We start from the raw sequence: 18,345 nt of genomic DNA on the forward strand, positions 1-18,345 counted from the left end.
CCCAAAAAAAAAAAAAAAAAAAAAAAAAAAGAGATCCTCCTGCCTTAGCTTCCCGAGTAGCTGGGACTACAGGCATGTGCCAGTACGCCTGGCTACAGACCTTTGTTTTTAACGCTTATATATTACATGACTTTATTTGGTTTCTGACTTGAAGTGATCATCCCATCATAAAAATATGGGAGTGACTTTGTAATTCCTTAGCTGGGCGAGTACTAGCTAAACCAGCTTTTATTAAAAGCAAAGGATGTCATGGCTATGGTTATGTTCACTTCAAGCATGCATGCTACATTAATTATTGGTAGCATTAAAAATCAAAAGTAGGCTGGGTGCACTTACTCACAACTATAATCCCAGCACTTTGGGAGGCTGAGGGTGGGCAGATCATTTGAGGTCAGAAGTTTGAGACCAGCTTGGCCAACATGGTGAAACCCCAGCTCTACTAAAAATACAAAAATTAGCTGGACATGGTGGCATACACCTGTAATCCCAGCTACTCTGGAGGCTGAGGCAGGAGAATTGCTTGAACCTGGGAGGTGGAGGTTTTAGTGAGCTGAGATCGCACCACCGCACTCCATCCTGGGTGACAGAGAGAGACTCCATCTAAAAAGTAACAAAGAGTTAGGGAAATTAAACACTATAAGATTCTTACATGGTCAAGATGTTTCCATTCATCAGCCCATTCCCTTTCTGTCAAACGATGATCTACCAACTCATCTTGATAGCCTCCATTTAGACCTATTAGAAATCAGAGATTAAATTTGAAGATAGCAGGGAAGGCACAATAGAATCAAATTCTACCAAGTAAATACACACACATTCACAATAACTTTAAACGCACTACTAAGGCAATGATTCACAATAGGGTGGGGGGGGGGGGTCCCACAAAATGACATTATAACCAACAAAGGATCACTATATTCAGATTATATAAATAACTCCAACAAATCAATTGTAAAACACAAAATATCCCTAAAGAAAAACAGGTAAAAGAAATAAACAGGTTATGTCATACATGGCATTTCATATCTAACATATTGGAAAAATGAAAATGTCACATACTACTAAGTATTGGCAAGGATGTGGTGCAATGTGAATAATTAACCACTCAAACTAGTGTGTGTACTGGTACAACCACTTGGAAACAGCTTAATATTATCAATAGTTCAACAAAAATTTTTTTAGTGGGGAAGGTTTTGATATATACTGAAATTTCTAGGAATGGAACAACTGTGTGAATTAAGCATATACCAATACAATTGTCTACTATTTTGAAGAACTCATGTCACGTACAGCAACAGTGCTTAGTCTTTGAGTCATTAACACAACACACCTATTACCAGTCTGAATTTATAGGTGACTAGAAAGTATTAGTGTTAGAATCTGTTAATTTCAGTATATACTGAGTTTTTTGTGATCCTTACAATCTGTCAAAAAAGGTAGTAATAAAAGCCAGGTGCAGTGGGGCATGCCTATAGTCCCAGCCACTGAGGAGGCTGATGCAGGTGGATATGTTGAGTCCAGGAGTCCAGCTTGGGCAATATAGCAAGACCCCATCTTTTAAAAACCCACAAATTTGAAAAAACGCAGTTTTTAGCATACTTCTTTCTCAAGTCAAACTGGCAAAAAAAATGTACAGAAGAAACCGTTAGCAAGGCAGTTTTTTTCCCCCCACTGTGCTGTTTCCAACCAAAGCAAGCCAGTTTTTAATAGATAAGAGAGAGGCATAAGAGTGACAGGGGTTGAACACTAGGCTAGGTATTGTAACATATTGCCAGTGCATCCTAGCCTTGGGTATAAGACAACTGAGGTATGAATTTTGTCTCTGCCAGTTATTAGCTATTGATTTTGGCCACACTTCCCTCATCTTACATCTGTAAAAAGGGATAACAATTGCCTGGGACTCCTGTAAGGATAAAATCAGACAATGTAAGTACAACACAATCTAAGTGGTAGCTATGACTCAGTAAACATTGGTGCTGAGAACACCATGGGGCTATGGCCTTCCCTATTCAGCTGCCACCCCACTATGTGACACCAGGGGTCCCACTATGGTCAAGTGTCTGAAAGATGCTAGTGAGCCTAAGTCAGAGGAAGTGAGGGCAAATATGTTATAATTTCTTACCCCACAAGGTAACCCACAAATGGAAATGTAGGGAAACCCTGGAAGCTGGTAGCCCTTTGGTTCTGTGCCCTGACAGATGCTCAGCAGTTATACTCCAAAGAGCCTTATGCAGAAAATGTGTATGAGTACATGACAAAACACTGTCCAAAACCAGAAGAGGTTTGTTAAGGTTTCTTTTGTTTCTTCCTAAATTTAATGGTTTCTGAGGGCCCATGTGCCAGGTATTCCAAATGGAACAACAACCCAGCCCAAGGGGGAGTGTTATCTCCATTTAGAATACTCTTCAGAGGCTCAGAAAGCCCAAGCAACTTGCATGAGATCACACAGCTAGTTAGGATGCAGAGCCAAGATTTTATGCTCACCTCCTAACCTAAACACCCATGGACTTTCACCTACAAGGTAAAATCTTGCATCTTTCTTGCCTAATTTTAAAACCTTTTGAAAAATTTTTTTGAGGCAGGGTCTCATTCTGAGACCCAGGAGGGAGTGCAGTGGCACCATCATGGTTTATTGCAGTCTTGACCTCTTGGGCTCAAGCAACTCTCCTGGCCTTTTTTTTTTTTTTTTTTTTTTTTTGTTAAGACGAAGTCTCGCTCTGTTGCCAGACTGGAGGGCAGTGGCGTGATTTTAGCTCACTGCAACCCCTGCATCCCAGGCTGAAGCACTTCTCTTGTCTCAGCCACCCTAGTAGCTGAGATTACAGATGCGTGCCACCACGCCCGGCTAATTTTTGTATTTTGAGTAGAGACAGGGTTTCACCACGTTGGCCAGGATAGTCTCGAACTCCTGACCTCAGGTGATCCACCCCCTTCAGCCTCCCAAAGTTTTTTTTTTTTTTTTTTTTTTGAGACAGAGTTTTGCTCTATTGTCTAGGCTGGAGTGCAGTGGCTCGATCTCTGCTCACTGAAACCTCCACCTCCCAGGTTCAAGTGATTCTCCTGCCTCAGCCTCCCGAGTAGCTAGGACTGCAGGTACATGCCACCACGCCTGGCTAATTTCTTGCATTTTTAGTAGAGATGAAGTTTCACTGTGTTAGCCAAGATGGTCTTGATCTCTTGACCTTGTGATCCGCCCGCCTCAGCCTCCCTAAGTGCTGGGATTACAGGTGTGAGCCACTGCGCCCAGCCAGCCTCCCAAAGTTTTTATCCAATCGTGGAAAAAAGCAATCATGGTATTATTTGACTTTATCACTGAGTTGGAAAGAAATCCAATAATCCAATCTGAATTTACCATGCTGCTTAGATTGCTCACCAAGACTGTGGTGTCTATCACGAACTTCTCGGTGCTCTATCATCTTGTTGGGTTCCCGATACAGGTGAGAAGTTGCAATATCCTCTAAGGTGTAATGCTGAAGAGGCGGAGGGGTAGGATGGAATTGGCCCCCAGGATTCATGAGGGGCACAGTGAGGGCAGGACTGTGCCGAGGAGCAGGGCTGATGGTACATACTCTCTTGGCAGGAGGCTCAGGAGCAATTGTATCTCTATCAAAATTATTTTCTTCTCTCCTGTGGAAGAAGCAGAAGTGCATATCTGAGCCTGTCAACAAGTGTACATGCAGACATTTCCAGAGCACCTACTATGCGTTAGGTATTGTGATATGCACTGGGATAAACAGGAAGACTCTAAGGAAGGCATAACATGAGGCATGAACTGAATTGTCTTCAGGGGCCAGGGATATCGTGTAAACTGCTGACTGATACCAGCCTGAAAAGAGAGGTCAAAGCCATCTATAACCAAACAGAAACATTAACCCTCATGAAGCAAAGGAGTGACTAAGGAGATGACAGCATTTTCCTGAGTTATGGGTTCAGCCATACTTGGGAAAGTATTAAGGTCAAACTTGTTACTATGAAGGTGAGTTACTGGAAAGAAACTACATGGGAGCAAAAAGGCTCATATAACAAATCCAATTGGGTCTTTTATTTTTTTAAAGCCAGTCAAATTAACAGTGGGTCCAATTGTGTACTGGCAGGGTTTTCAGTGACTCAGATTCAACTGTAATAAATTTTCTACTTTTCTTTTTTATACTTTCTAAAAAGTGTCATTAAAGCCTATCCACTATTGTTAAATTATTGCCGCCTTTGATAGCCACTCATAGGGAGCTTTCCAAAATAAATTCATATTAATTTTAATCTCAGTAAAAATGAGTCACTGGCAAGTATTAATAATTAATTGCTATACTTTTTCGAGACTTCTCACATCAGAAAAAAAAGAGTTTGTCATAAAAATAATAATTCTCTCATCAAAAAGGGAAAAAATGCATTTGGCAGATTGTATTTCTTTCTTTTATTTTTTAATTCCTTCTATGAACAGCATCCAAGAAAAGGTACAACTGTATTTCTGAGGCTTCTCGAACAGGAGACCCATAAATTTTCTAAAGTAGAGTTTCTCACTGGGTATGTAGGCATCTGAAGAGTTTCTGAAAAACGCTCATGACTAGAAGCTACTCCCATAGATTTTAGATGTATCCTGCAGCTTGGTATTGGAAAAAAGCAAAAATAACCATAGAAAGCCTGAGACATTGGGCTGGGTATGGTGGCTCACACCTGTAATCCCAGCACTTTGGGAGGTCAAGGCAGGTGGATCTCTAGAGCTCACAAGTTTGAGATCAGGCTGGGCAACACGGTAAAAGCCCATCTCTCCAACAATAACAACAGCTACAACAAAACCAATAGAAAAACCCCACAAATATTAGCTGGGCATGGTGGCACGTGCCTGCAGTCCCAGATACTCAGGAGGCTGAGGTGAGAAGAACGCTTGCGCCCAGGAGGCAGAGGCTGCAGTAAACAAATATTGTGCCACTGTGCTCCAGTCTGGGCGATAGGGCCAGAACTTGTCTCAATAGAAGTCTGAGACATTATAACCACAGCAATCAAATTCTCTTTCTTTTATAAGCAAAGGGAAAGGACACTGTGGTTCCAGAAAGACAAGGACAGCAAAGCTCATCTGCTCACCTCTCCGGACTGGGCCTCTTCCCGTTTCCATGTACTTCCATGAGCAGCTCTGAAGAGTCAGCAGGCGATGCAATGCTTGTATTGAGCAGAAGGTGTTCATGCTGAGCCAGGTACTGGGATGGGGTCTGCTTGGCTGCCCGAGCGCAGTGCAACAGTTCTCGCTGCAGCAGGGGCAGATTGGCCTTGAGAGGAAGAGGCAGTTTTCTCAGTGTTGGGCCCTACACAACAGGGCTCAGCACCTCAAACGCTTTCACGAAGTAGATGATACCAGATAAAAGCCCTCTTTTCCTTGGCAGTCTGATTTTCACATGCTTCTTCTGTGAGTACGACACCTCTTATACGACACTTGAATTACTGGTTCAGTTATTTCTTGCCCCAACCAGATGTAAATCTGCTTAAGGAAGAGACTGTACCTTATTTACCTTTACAGCCTAGTATAGAGTCAAAGTTCAATAAAGTGTTGTTGAACATAGTAATTTTAAAACACACACTTCTGAAGACTTCAGAGAGTGAGAGAAGTACTATTGCCTATGTGGGTGTCATTCCAAGCCCTGGTTTCTCTCTTCTGAATCCCAACCCATCTCTGATAGCACTACTCAGCCTTCCTTCATGTTCTATATGAGAGCTGCCATGGAATTCTAGAAGCTGTGATTATTACGAAACATGGGAGTTTGAAAAGGAGCATTGGGAGTGATGTAAAATGTAAAAAGATAATTCATTAGATATTTTTCTGTCTCTCATATTTAGAAAACCTATAATAGGAACAAATCACATTTTAAAACCCATACATCTTTTAAAACTCAGAACTTGACTTCCTTCATATACAGAATTTACTTTTCCCATATGTCTTTTATTAAAAAAAACCATAAAGTAGAAATTATATTTTTCTCATCAAATTTAAAAGCAATGCAGGCTGAGCTCATAAGCAAAGGCTTAAACCCAAGGGACAAATGAGTAGGTGAAAGGAGAGTTTTAATACATGCAAGTAGCTATCCCTTCACTGAGGGTTAATTTAGCAGGCACCATAATTAGTGACTGTTTTAAAGCAGAAATAAATTGACAAAACCCCAAATGCTAGCCAAAAAGCTGCCATAACAACCTACCTCATGCTGTTTTCCAAAATAACAGAGTTAAGAATAGGGAATTTGACTATATAAAATTCTTTTAAAGTCTGTTCTATAACCTCAATCTTGTTGCAACTGTAAAAACTTAATTTAAAAAAAAAAAAAACACCATGTCAGATCTTTACACTTGTGACATGTCCCATGATGAATAAAAAACATGCTAATTATTTCCTATTAACACAAATTTCACAAATCTTTCTTAATTCTAGAGTCTTGGGGAAATAATTGTCTGCCAGATCTGACATACAGAAAGGACATCAAGATAGAGCCAGTACAGCTGTTTCAGGGCTCAGGAAGGTGCCACAGACTTCTCAGAGCAGCCAGGGCTTTGACGCCGTGAGAACAGAGCCGTGATACAGGCTGTGCGCCTTAGACCTATGCCTCTTTCTGTGTATCTGCTGTGCTCCAATATAAAGTTTTTAAAAACTGGTATTAGTACTTTAGTAAGATGACCTATCTGTCTGATGCTATTACATTTTCTTAGGAAATGAAAGGTAAAGTAAAAGGGGCTTATTTATTTGGCCAGATAGTAAATTTTTTAGGCTTTGTTAAGAGGCGAAATTAAAGATATACAGATACTCATAAAACAGAGAAAACAAATTTCCATAAATATTGACAAAATTCAAAATACAGTAACAATTGAGTATAATTTTTTGTTTTGTTGTGTTTGTTTTGTTTTTGAGATGGAGTCTTGCTCTGTCACCCAGGCTAAAGTGCAGTGGTGCAACCTCGGCTCACTGCAACCTCCGCCTCCCGGGTTCAAGCGATTCTCCTGCCTCAGCCTTCTGAGTAGCTGGGACTACAAGTGCATGCCACGATGTCTGGCTAATTTTTTGTATTTTTAGTAGAGATGGGGTTTCACCATATTGGTCAGGCTGGTCTCTTGATGATCCACCCACCTTGGCCTCCCAAAGTGCTGGGATTATAGGTGTGAGCCACTGAGCCCAGCCGAGTACAGTTTTTTTGGAAAATGATTCTAATCATATTAACACATCAGAGAAAACCAAATCCAGGTAACTATGCCGTAATCTGTAAAAATGTCAAGATCACAAACAGCTGAGTGAGTGTGCCAGACTAAAGTGGACTAAAGACACATGACAAATAATGCAACGAGTGGTCCTGAATTAGATCCAGAACTAAGCTCCCTCCCAAGCTTTTCTTTGTTGTAAAATATATTAGTGGCATACGTGGTGAAGTATGAATACGGTCTATAGATATGATAACAGTGCTGTATGAATGTTACTTTCCTGATTTGATAACTGTATTCAAGTATTTAAAAGCATAATGTCTGCAGCTTACTTTTCTTTGTTTAGACAGAGTTTTGTTCTGTCACCCAGGCTGGAGGGTGGTGACATGATCTTGGCTCACTGCAACCTCTGCCTCCCAGGTTCAAGCAATTCTCCTTCTTCAACCTCATGAGTAGCTGGGACTACAGGCAGGTGCTAATTTTTTTGTATTTTTAGTAAAGACAGGGTTTCACCATATTAGTCAGGCTGTTCTCTTAACTCCTGACCTCAAGTGATCTGGCCGCCTTGGCCTCCCAAAGTGCTGGGATTATGGGCATTAGCCACCATACCTGGTCTTGCAGCTTACTCTTAAATAATTTTTTTTTTTTTTTTTTAAAGAGAGTCTTGCTCTGTCACCCAGGCTGGGGTGCAGTGACACAATGTCAGCTCACTGCATCCTGCACCTCCCAGGTTCAAGCAATTCTCCTGCCTCAGACTCCCAAGTAGCTGGGACTACAGGTGTGTGCCACTGCCCAGCTGATTTTTCTTGTATTTTTTGGTAGAGACGGGGTTTTGCCATGTTGGACAGGTGGTCTCAAACTCCTGAGCTCAAGCAATCCACCTGCGTTGGCTTCCCAAAGTGCTGGAATTACAGGTGTGGACCACTGTGCCCGGCCAAAAGCTTTTTAAAAAGATTATATTCCATGTAAAGAAAACACTACCTCATTTCATTTATCATTTAAGCATGATAATGCAGAACAATCTCTCCAAAAGTTATGGTCCAGAAAACATTATTGCAGAAGACATCTTTAGAAACTACAATAACTGGGTTTGGGGAGACACAAACACTGTCTTCCTATATCCTCTCCTGACCTTAGAGTAAGTCTAAACTGCAAAGGCCTTGCCTTTTGTCCGACAGCCCTCTTCTCAGATACCATACTCTTCACACTCTGACTGTACCCAAAAGATTAGTGTGCAGTTATTTCTGTTAGGAGCTCTACCTCCCTTCTACCTTCACACTTCCAGCCCAAGCACCTCCCATTCTCTCCTATGCTAGCTACTCCTGTGTGTTACCAGCAGTGTCTGCACACAGACCACAACATAAGACTTTTGCAGTTCTCATCTCATGAAATCTGAGGTTTATCTGTTGACTGCACTCAGACCTCTCTAACAGCCAAAAATAAAGATCTAAAAATGTGGCAAACTGCTCTGATTTAAATCACGTAACAGGGATTAGCAGAACTTGAGAAGATACTGAAGATAAATTATATTTAGTAATTATTGTATTGAATTACCTTGAGAAATGGAATCACAAAAGGACGAAGGGGGAAGTTTGTGGCTTCTTGGAGCTTACAGTGGAACTCCTCAATTGTCACTGTTGAGTTCTGAAAAGATAAATAACCTCGTTCAACTTCCAATGCCAAGCTTTTTTTTTTTTTTTTTTAACTTATTTATTTCTTTTTTCTGAGACAGTCTCACTCTGTTGCCCAGGCTGGAGTGCAGTGCCACAGTCTCAGCTCACTGGAACCTCCGCTTCCCAGGTTCAAGTGATTCTCCTGTCTCAGCCTCCTGAGTAGCTGGGATTACAGATGCCTAACACCACACCTGGCTAATTTTTTTATTTTTAGTAGAGACAGGGTTTCACCATGTTGGCCAGGCTGGTCTCAAACTCCTGATCTCATGATCTGCCTGCCTCAGTCTCCCAAAGTGCTGGGATTACAAGCGTGAGCTAATACACATGGCCTTTCTATTTTTTAAATTTTTAGTAGAGATGAGGTCTTGCTACGTTGTGCAGACTGGTCTTGAGCTCCTGAGATCAAGTTATCCTCCTGCCTCAGCCTCCCAGGTCGGTATTACAGGTGTGAACTCTTTTAAATCATAAGGAAAAGGATAATTGCAGGAACATTATCATGAACTCTGAGCCTGGCAAAGGTAAACCATACTGGTTTCTTATGACAGAAATTCACGCTCCTTGATTCCCTTCACCAACACCTCAAATCCAAATTCTCCCCTTTGCCCAGCAGCCTAGGCTGCAGAATAGGGCACTGCCTTTCTTACTACTCATGAAGAAAGACACTCAGGCCTGATATTGAGGGGTTCATTGCAAGTCACTTCAGGCACAGGAAATCAAGCTTATAACGTTTCCTGTTACAGAGATCCTGACTCAACCTTGGATGTCAACTTCAAGACATTTTGGACTCAATAACCCAGAGTCACATTTTTTCAAAAGTTCATTTCTTTTTCAAGTTCTGCCCCCCACCTCCTGGTATAACGTCCCCAAATCTTCAAAATAGGAAGTCCGAAAAAAAAGCAAAAGAAAAAAGAACAATAGTTTGCCTTCTACCTTCAAGTGGCCTGTATGCATTATGCGTATTAGAGTAACTCCCAACAGGCAAACCCTCAGCTTTTACTGTTCTCTGGAAGGGTGCCCGACGTCTGTGTTTTCTCAAAAGTCTAGGCCTTAAACTAGGAATGGGACTCAGCAACTCTGCTAAGGGGAATGAACAAATAAAAATATTGTCTTCAAAGTTCATAAAACTATGTAGGATAACAAATTAAAACAAACAAAACAAGACAAAATGTGAGGATTATTCTGAATCCCTACATGCTCCCCTGAAAGAGCAATTACCATTTCTAGAAATTTACTTTCACAAACTTTCCAAGTGTTCAAAAACATAGTATGTAACACGCAACTTACTCACAATTACAATATATTTTTCTAACCAAAAAAAACCCTGGGGGGTGTAGGGAGTGGAATATATAGATCTACCAACAGGAAGCTACATTAAAATTACAAGAGTCATGTATCAGAACACTTATGGGGGGAGGTGGTAGAGTAGATTTGTATGCATTAATGTGGAAAAGGTATCTCCAACACTGTTAAGTGGAAAACCAGAAACAGAAGATTATATTTTCTAAGAATCCACTTATAAAAATAACATACGTGCATATGATATCATATATTTAATGCTTGGAAGAATAATCACAATAACAGGTATTTCTGAGTATGCAATTATGTTGGATTTTCCAAATATATCATATTTATTATTCAGTAAACATTAAGATATTTTCCTTCAGGGAAAAGTGGTATGTCCAATTTAAACATGTTAGAGGAAAATGTTTGAACACTTTCCCACATTTCATACCAAAAAAAATTATTTTAAAGTGAACTGTGTATCCTGTTCTAAGTATATGACATTTGCACAATACAGCCAAAGAAACCTGTAATTCTGGCAATCAGGAATAAAAACTAAGTGTAAGACAATGGTACTCTTTTATACCTACTGCAAAGGAAGCAATCAGGTCTCATAAAGCAAACACAAATAGATTAAATGTATGGAAAGACTACTTCCTGAGTAGCTGGGACTACAGGCATACTCCACTGTGCCAGCTAAGGAAAGTTTATTTATTTACCTAGGTTTTTACGCTTACTCTTAACATTTTCATTTTCTGCACATCCTGGTCTGGGATGTCAGGAAAACACAAAACCTAGGGAACTCACTGCTTACGTAGTCCCGTGGGTCCCATGAGTGAATCTGCCCTTTTCTCTCTACCTTTAAGAGTGGTTATCGTCGTCGTCTTCTTTTTCTTTTTAAAGAGATGGGGTCTTGCTCTGTCCCCCAGGCTCACAATCCAACTGCCTCAGCCTCCTAAGTAGCTGGGTCTACAGGCGCACTCCACCATCTCTGGCAAAGGGTCTAATTATTTTTGTTTTATATGTAATGTCCACGGGTTTTTGCCATTTATTAAGAGGAATAGGGAGAAGTATGCCTTTCTATCTTGCCTCTGAACCAGAATGAGACTTGATTTTTAATGACATCATATTTCAAAACAGATATATTATACTTTTCTCAGGGTTTTACAGACTTTTTAGTTAGTTTCAATGAGGGAGGGGGTACTTAATGTTGAACTGGTTATCTTGGTGCACACTGTTTATCATTTTCTTAGGACAAATGGTACCAGAAACGTTGCCAAACATTCTCCAAATAAGAAGGTGAGGCACAAAACATTTACCGTTACCTTAAAGTGGAATATGCCCAGGCTTGCCCTTCTGGGTATAGTTAGGGACTCTCAGTACCTTATTTCTTACACAACATGGACACAGAATGCAAACAGGTGAAGTCCCCCTACTAAATTATGTGGCCATTATTTTTAGAGACGGGGGTCTGGCTATGTTACCCAGGCTGCCCTCAAACTTTTGGGCCCAAATGATCCTCCTGCCTCAGCCTTCTGAGTAGCTGTGACTACAGGCACACACTACCACACCAACTACGTGGCCTTTCTTTGACGTGGCTAAATAAAGTTTCTGCCACCTGAAAGACTGTTCCACTTATGTATGCCCACCAAAATCTTGGCCATACTTTTCATAATAAAGGACTAGACATGATGAAGATGCTTTCTTGAATAGGCAAATTTAATGCTATAAACATGTTAACTCTCCTTGAAATAGCAGTTTCATTTATGTCTCTCCAATCTTTATATCTTATTTCCTAGGTTAGAACCTTCAAGATTACACTGAATAGAAGACAGATATCCTTAGGTGCTTCCTAATCTCACAGGAAAAGCTTTCAAAATTTCACCATTAAACATGAAGCTTGCTGTAGAGTTTTGGTTACATGTAAAGCCATCATCAGATGAAGGTAGTGCCTGCTATACCTAGTTTGCTAAGTTTTAAATTTTTCTTGCAATAATAAGTACTGTATTTAACAAACACATTTTCTCCCTCAATCCTCACCTAAATCTATATATACTTTTAATATCACTCTTAAAGAAAACATCAGCAGGTTAGAGGCATAACACTTGGGAACACTATATGGCACTCAACACTAAATTTGCACATATGTACAACATATGAAACCATAATTCCACTGTGTGTGTGATGCTTCCACACATGTATAAGAATGTTCACAGGAGCATTATTTGTAATGGCCCTGTACAAAAAAGAGTTAACATAGTAGGCCTAAAACTGCTAGCCTTAGAAAGGCCTGCTTGTAAGGTTGGCCTTCCTACAGTATTAAAACATTTCTTAACTGAAAAGGTGGCAGCACCCATGTGTCCACTGAGGGATTAACAGATCAATAAATGTGATATAGACATAAAATGAAATATTACTCAGCCTTAAAAAGGAAAGAAATTCTGATATATGCTACAACATGGATAAACCCTGAGGATATTGAGCTAAGTAAAATAGTGTAGTCACAATATGATTCTACTTATATAAGGTACCTAGAGTAGTAAAAAGAGACAGAAAGTAGATTGGTTAATTGCCAGGGTCTAGGGAGAGGGGGGAATGGGGTGTTATTGTTTAACTGGCAAAATTTGGCGAGATGAAAAGAGTTTTGGAGATGGATGGTGATGATGGCTGTATGATAATGTGAATATACTTATCACTAAACTGTAAACCTAAAAATAGTTAACACAGTAAATCTCATCACAATTCAAAAAAAGCAACTGCATAAACTCTTTAACCCTGTGATGCTCATAGGCTCTAGGTACACAATGGTTGAACAGGGACACAACGGTGAACAGGACAAACAATATGAATGTATTTCAAACCACTGAACTGTATACCTAAAATACGGTTAAAATGGTATTTTCTGTAATGTATATTTTACTATGGGAAAAAAAAGTTAACCCAAGTGTGGCCATTTAAAAGAAATAATTGAACATACCTACATATACTTTTCATAACTAAAAAAAGATTCACATTTTTTGGAAATGAATTTTTGACATGTTTACTTTTAATCTTGAAATTATTTTTAAGAATAGATAATACTTGAAGTAATTTGCTGCTGGAATCATCATAACATTTTGATGTCTGCTTTGTTTCCAATTATGTTCAAGCTCATTTTGACATTTAAGGCCAATGACCTTACTTTAGATCCAGTAAGATTTTTCTATAGTAGTCTAAAATTTGAGGAATAAATAGGTTTAAAATAAAAAAGAACTATACTTTCCCTAACCAATAAGGGTGACTGTGTGTAGAGTAGTTCTGTGAACAAGACGGTTCATGCTAGACACAGGTTTTCCCGATAAGAGGGTAAAATTTGGCAGGTGCTAGGCAAAAAGTGCCTATGTGACCAGGTTCCAACAAAAACTTTGGGCACTGAGTCTTTAATAGGCTTCCCTTGACAGAAGCATATACGTTGCTGTATTTTTGTTGCTGGGGAAAGGGCACTCTTGTGTTACCATTCAGACGAGGGAGAGAGCATAAGGACTCCACCTGTGTGTCTCTCTCTTATGATCTATGTCTCTTTACTATGCATCTGTAATTGATCTTAGCTGTGAGCACAACTGTATGTCGAGTCCTGTGACTCCTTCTGGCAAACCTCAAAACATAGGGATGATGCTGGAGATGCCAAAACTGTCCCAAATTGCAAATGACTTAAATGTCACATAGTCCAAAGTGTAAACTGTAGTGCATTCCTACAATAAAACGCTATAGCAATGAAAATAAACAACCTCTACTCATAGGCAACAAGGATGAAACCTCACAAATGATAAAGTCATTTATTGCATTTTGCCTTGTATGCAAGTTCTTTCATAATAGACTGAGAGATTTTTTAAATTTATATTTTGAGATAAGGTCTCACTCAGTCACCTAGCCTGGAAGTACAGTGGTGCAAACACAGCTTTCCCGGGCCCAAGGAATCCTCCCACCTCAGCCTCCTGAGTAGCTAGGACCACAGGCATGAGCCACCATACTCAGCTAACTTTTGAAAAATTGTTTTGTAGAGACAGAGACTCACTATATAGCCAGGCTGATCTTGAACTCCTGCACTCAAGCAATCCTCTCACCTTGGCTTCCCAAAGTGCTAGAATTACAGGCGTGAGACACCACACCTGGACTTAGACTGAGGAAAATTTTTAAGGCTGTTTTGTCTCAGAATTCTTCTAATTTATATGGATTGCATTTATTTACATTACCATATCAGAAATTAAAGCTGAGAATTTAAATAAACTACAAAATAACTGTATTGGTTCAGACTGAGGTGTGATTTTTAAAATCTGTATTTTCTCAAAGTAAGAAGAGTGGCACTGTTTTATAATTTATAAGTCTCTTTAATGTCTAGCATAAAAGAAATCAGTTGGATTCTATCTACTTTTGCCTTTATTCTACTGCTATCTCCAGAAAGGATCCTGGGGAATCTTTGGGGTCTCTGGATCACACTTGGAGAACAGCAACTTCAAGGATTAGTGCTGTGATTCATCTTTCTATCCCACAAGAAGGGGTTAACATACACAAAGGTGCACAGAATGCTTTCACTGGAGGTAAATCTTAAAGAATTCAACTAGAAACATTGGGAACTGGTAGTACTTCCCTTATAAATACTGAGAATAAAACCCCACCCAGTTGTCAATGTCAGAAAATTACCCCTTTATACCAAGGTTCACCAAGCGCAATATAGAAAGAAAAATTATGTGTATCTTGCAAATTCTTAAGCAAGCTTATATGCACAAGGAGCTGAACAATTCAATCCCTTTGATACTATTTATTTAGTCCATGAAACTTGTAATTTTACAAATTATTGTTTTAAAAATTAAATTTGCTACTTCCCTACTCTCCTTGGTTTGGAAACAATGCACGAGGCACTGAATATATGAAACTGCAAAACCTTGCATTAACTTGGTTGGACACCAGTGGGCCTGTTGAGACCAGTTTTAAGAAAAATCCAAAGTTGTTTTGGGAATTAAGAAAATATCATTGACTGCTTCTTTGATAAGCATTGATATAAAATCTACATTTAAACATTATGCCTGTAATCCCAGCATTTTGAGAAGCTGGGGCAGGCAGATTGCTTGAAGCTAGGAGTTTGAGACCAGCCTGAACAAGACAGGGAGATCCCGGCTCTACAAAAATAAAAATACTAGCTGGGCATGGTGGCACGCCCATATAGTCCCAACTACTTGGGAGGCTGAGGCAAGAGAATTGCTTAAACCTGGAAGATCAAGGCTGAAGTGAGCTGTGTTTGCACCACTGTACTCCAGCCTGGGCGACAGAGTGAGACCCTGTCTCAAAAGAAAAATCCTACAATTAAACAGTTTTATACAAGTTATTCAATAACTAGTCTAGTCTGTAGCATCTGCCATATTACTATGGGTTTGAAAATGAGCAGAAATATCTAGAACTTCTCTGCTGGCTTTGGATCTAAGCCACATACTCAGGCAGCTGACAACAACAGTGAGGCTGTACTTACCACCAGTGCAAGAACAAGAGTCCGCACCTTCTCCCCAATCTCAGGGGAGATGTCATTGCCAAACTGTTGCAGAGTGGTAAGAAAGCGTTTCAACTTGCTGAGCTGTCGAGCACCACAAGTCGCTGGCAACTGCTGATTTGTGAGTGCAGATGATGTGGAAGAGGCAGGACCATTGCTGAATCTCTGTGGTGGTGATGGGGCGCCATTGAGGGTAGGAGGAGAATGGTTGATTCCATTGCTTACTAAAAGAAAGCCAAAATGAAAGACTCAGGTTACGTGCAAAACAACAGGACCTTTGTTCATTTTTTCTTGTTTGTGTTCTCCTTCATTTGTTCATTTGAATTTTGTAAAGCACATGTTATAAAAGTATGCAAAATTTGTTCTGTCCTTAATGAGACTGCTGTCAAATAAAAGTGACAACAGAGTAACACTGGAGTTTTAAAAAGAAAGCAGAGTGCTCCAAGAGCAATAAGGGACATCTAACTCTACAGGTGCCATGGGCAGGGGTCCACAGTTTTAAGAAAGACTTCCTGCAACAGGTAGTACTTGAGATGGGTCTCGTCCAATAGCTCTTTCCAGTGATGGGGTACTCATATCCATCTTTTACATCACATCTTCTTCCCAATTTCAAGATCCCAAAAACACCAGGCAGTCAATCAGAAGGTAGCATGTGAGCAAGAAACCAGAAAAAGGAGTTATGATAATGTGAGGGATATTTTTTAGGCCTACTGATTTAATGATTTATTCCTACAATAAGATACCCATCTCTTTGGCCATCCAGAATACTCATGTCCATTAAAGCAAGTAACTCTCTGACTTAACGGTGCTAGATTAATATGCCAAATCCTTGGTCATTCAATAAGGAATCTTCCTGATTCCATGCAGGACACTCCCATTCTACATTTTTGCTCAAATTATAATACATTGATTAATTAGTTTTCCTATTTTGTTCTTAATAGTCATTTCCTGATAATTTTAATTTGGAAAAGAACCCTAGAGCTATGGTTTTGTTTTTTGAGGTAGGGTCTCATTCTGTCATCCAGGCTGGAGTGCAGCAGCACCATCTTGGCACATGGCAGCCTCGACCTCCTGCACTCAAGCGTCCCTCCATCTCAGTCTCCTGAGTAGCTGGGACTACAAGAATGTGCCACCATGTCCGGCTATTTTTTTTTTTTTTTTTTGGTAGATAAAGGGGTCTGACTATACTGCCCAGGCTGGTCTCAAACTCCTGGGCTCAAGCAAGCCTCATGCCTTGGCCTCCCAAAGGCTGTGATTACAGGCATAAGCCACTGTGCCTGGCACTGAGCTATGTTCTTGTTGGCACTGAGTAAAAACCTAATTGATCTAGTACCTAAGTGTCATCTTATTTTCACTTAATCATATTCAGCTTTAAAAAACTATTAAAGTGAAACTGCATCTAAAAACATAAGAAACAATATAGGACTTAAGCAATATTTAAAGAGTCAATCATTTAATCTTTACCTAGCTTAGAAAAATGACATTTAATCATATTTTGCCAAAAACAAACTTACTAATTATAAAAATTCTTCCACTTCCTTTCTACTTCCTCTAAGCCACTCACAGTTAACCATCTCTGTTCCCTCTTCTTACACTGAACCTTATTCACATTTGACCTGGCAAGCTCTTTTTCATTCCATGTAGTTCAGGTATCATCTCTATTAAGGAGCATTCTTTGACACATGCTGCTGCTGCTCCACTTGAAGGTCAGCCTTAGTGGATTCACTATATCTCTGTGCTGCCTATGTGCATGCTTCCATCATTTTACTTCCCAAATTATGCTTGTTTCTTTCCCTTTTTTTTGAGATAGAGTCTTGCTCTGTTACCCAAGCTGGAGTGCAGTGGTGTGATCTCGGCTCACTGCAACCTCCGCCTCCAGGGTTCAAGCGATTCTCCTGCCTCAACCTCCCAAGCAGGTGGGATTACAGGCTTGCACCACCACACCCAGCTAATTTTTTGTACTATTAGTAGAGACAGAGTTTCACCATGTTGGCCAGGCTGGTCTCAAACTCCTGACCTCAAGTGATCTGCTCTGCTCTCCTCAGCCTACCCAAGTGCTGGGATTACAGGCGTGAGCCACCGCGCCCGACCTATGCTTATTTCTATATTTTTGTTGCCTTATTGACTAATATACTACACAACACATATGTCCATACTGTAATTAAGTTTTACAAACTGTGTATACTGTGTATATTTTTGCTTTGTTCATTTGCTAGCAAAGGGTAAGTGTTCAGGAAAATGCTGCTGAATGATTCACTGTATAAAAGGCTAACAGGCTGAGAAAGGGGGTGAATTTTCTTCTGTGTCTTCCATTAAAGGAAATTACTAAAGCTACTAGAAAGAAGGTTTAACACTCAATCTCAGCAATCCAGAAAATTAGTTGCAATGGTCTGCCATTTCTTTGTTTTCACAGAAAGGTCAATTGTTATTGGCAAGCTGTTCCCTTTTGAAGGAACCCACAAAAATAACACATTATCATGCTTTTAGCTACTCTGATGCACAGGAAGGTTTCTTCGTAGTCTCTTTAGTAAAAACTGTATGATCGCATTTTCTGAAATGAAACATCCACCTCCAAGCAGCCAAATATGGAAGTGAAAAGGGCTGCATTTATATATACATGTACCTATGGGTGTATCTTGAAATCTGATTGATGGCCAAGATTTAAATCTGTTTCTTTTCAAGATAGTATATATGTCTAGGTCT

The 18,345-nt window shown here is 39.9% G+C and overlaps 1 protein-coding gene across 3 annotated transcripts in view; it reads right to left on the reverse strand.

Annotated features, from left to right (window-relative positions):
- Window positions 1–18,345, reverse strand: part of CBFA2T2 (CBFA2/RUNX1 partner transcriptional co-repressor 2) — a 138,705-nt gene that overhangs the window by 18,388 nt on the left and 101,972 nt on the right. For all 3 annotated transcript variants that reach the window (XM_032295232.1, XM_032295231.1, XM_032295233.1), the window contains exons 3-7: window positions 15,625–15,866; window positions 8,722–8,811; window positions 5,077–5,258; window positions 3,374–3,627; window positions 650–735 (exon numbers count right to left, since the gene is read on the reverse strand). In XM_032295232.1, the coding sequence (XP_032151123.1) occupies window positions 650–735; window positions 3,374–3,627; window positions 5,077–5,258; window positions 8,722–8,811; window positions 15,625–15,866 (854 nt within the window). The remainder of the gene's footprint in view (window positions 1–649; window positions 736–3,373; window positions 3,628–5,076; window positions 5,259–8,721; window positions 8,812–15,624; window positions 15,867–18,345) is intronic.

The sequence above is a fragment of the Sapajus apella genome, unplaced genomic scaffold, assembly GCF_009761245.1.
Source record: "Sapajus apella isolate SASKATOON/1434 unplaced genomic scaffold, GSC_monkey_1.0 scaffold33, whole genome shotgun sequence".
Taxonomy (NCBI): Eukaryota; Metazoa; Chordata; class Mammalia; order Primates; family Cebidae; genus Sapajus; species Sapajus apella.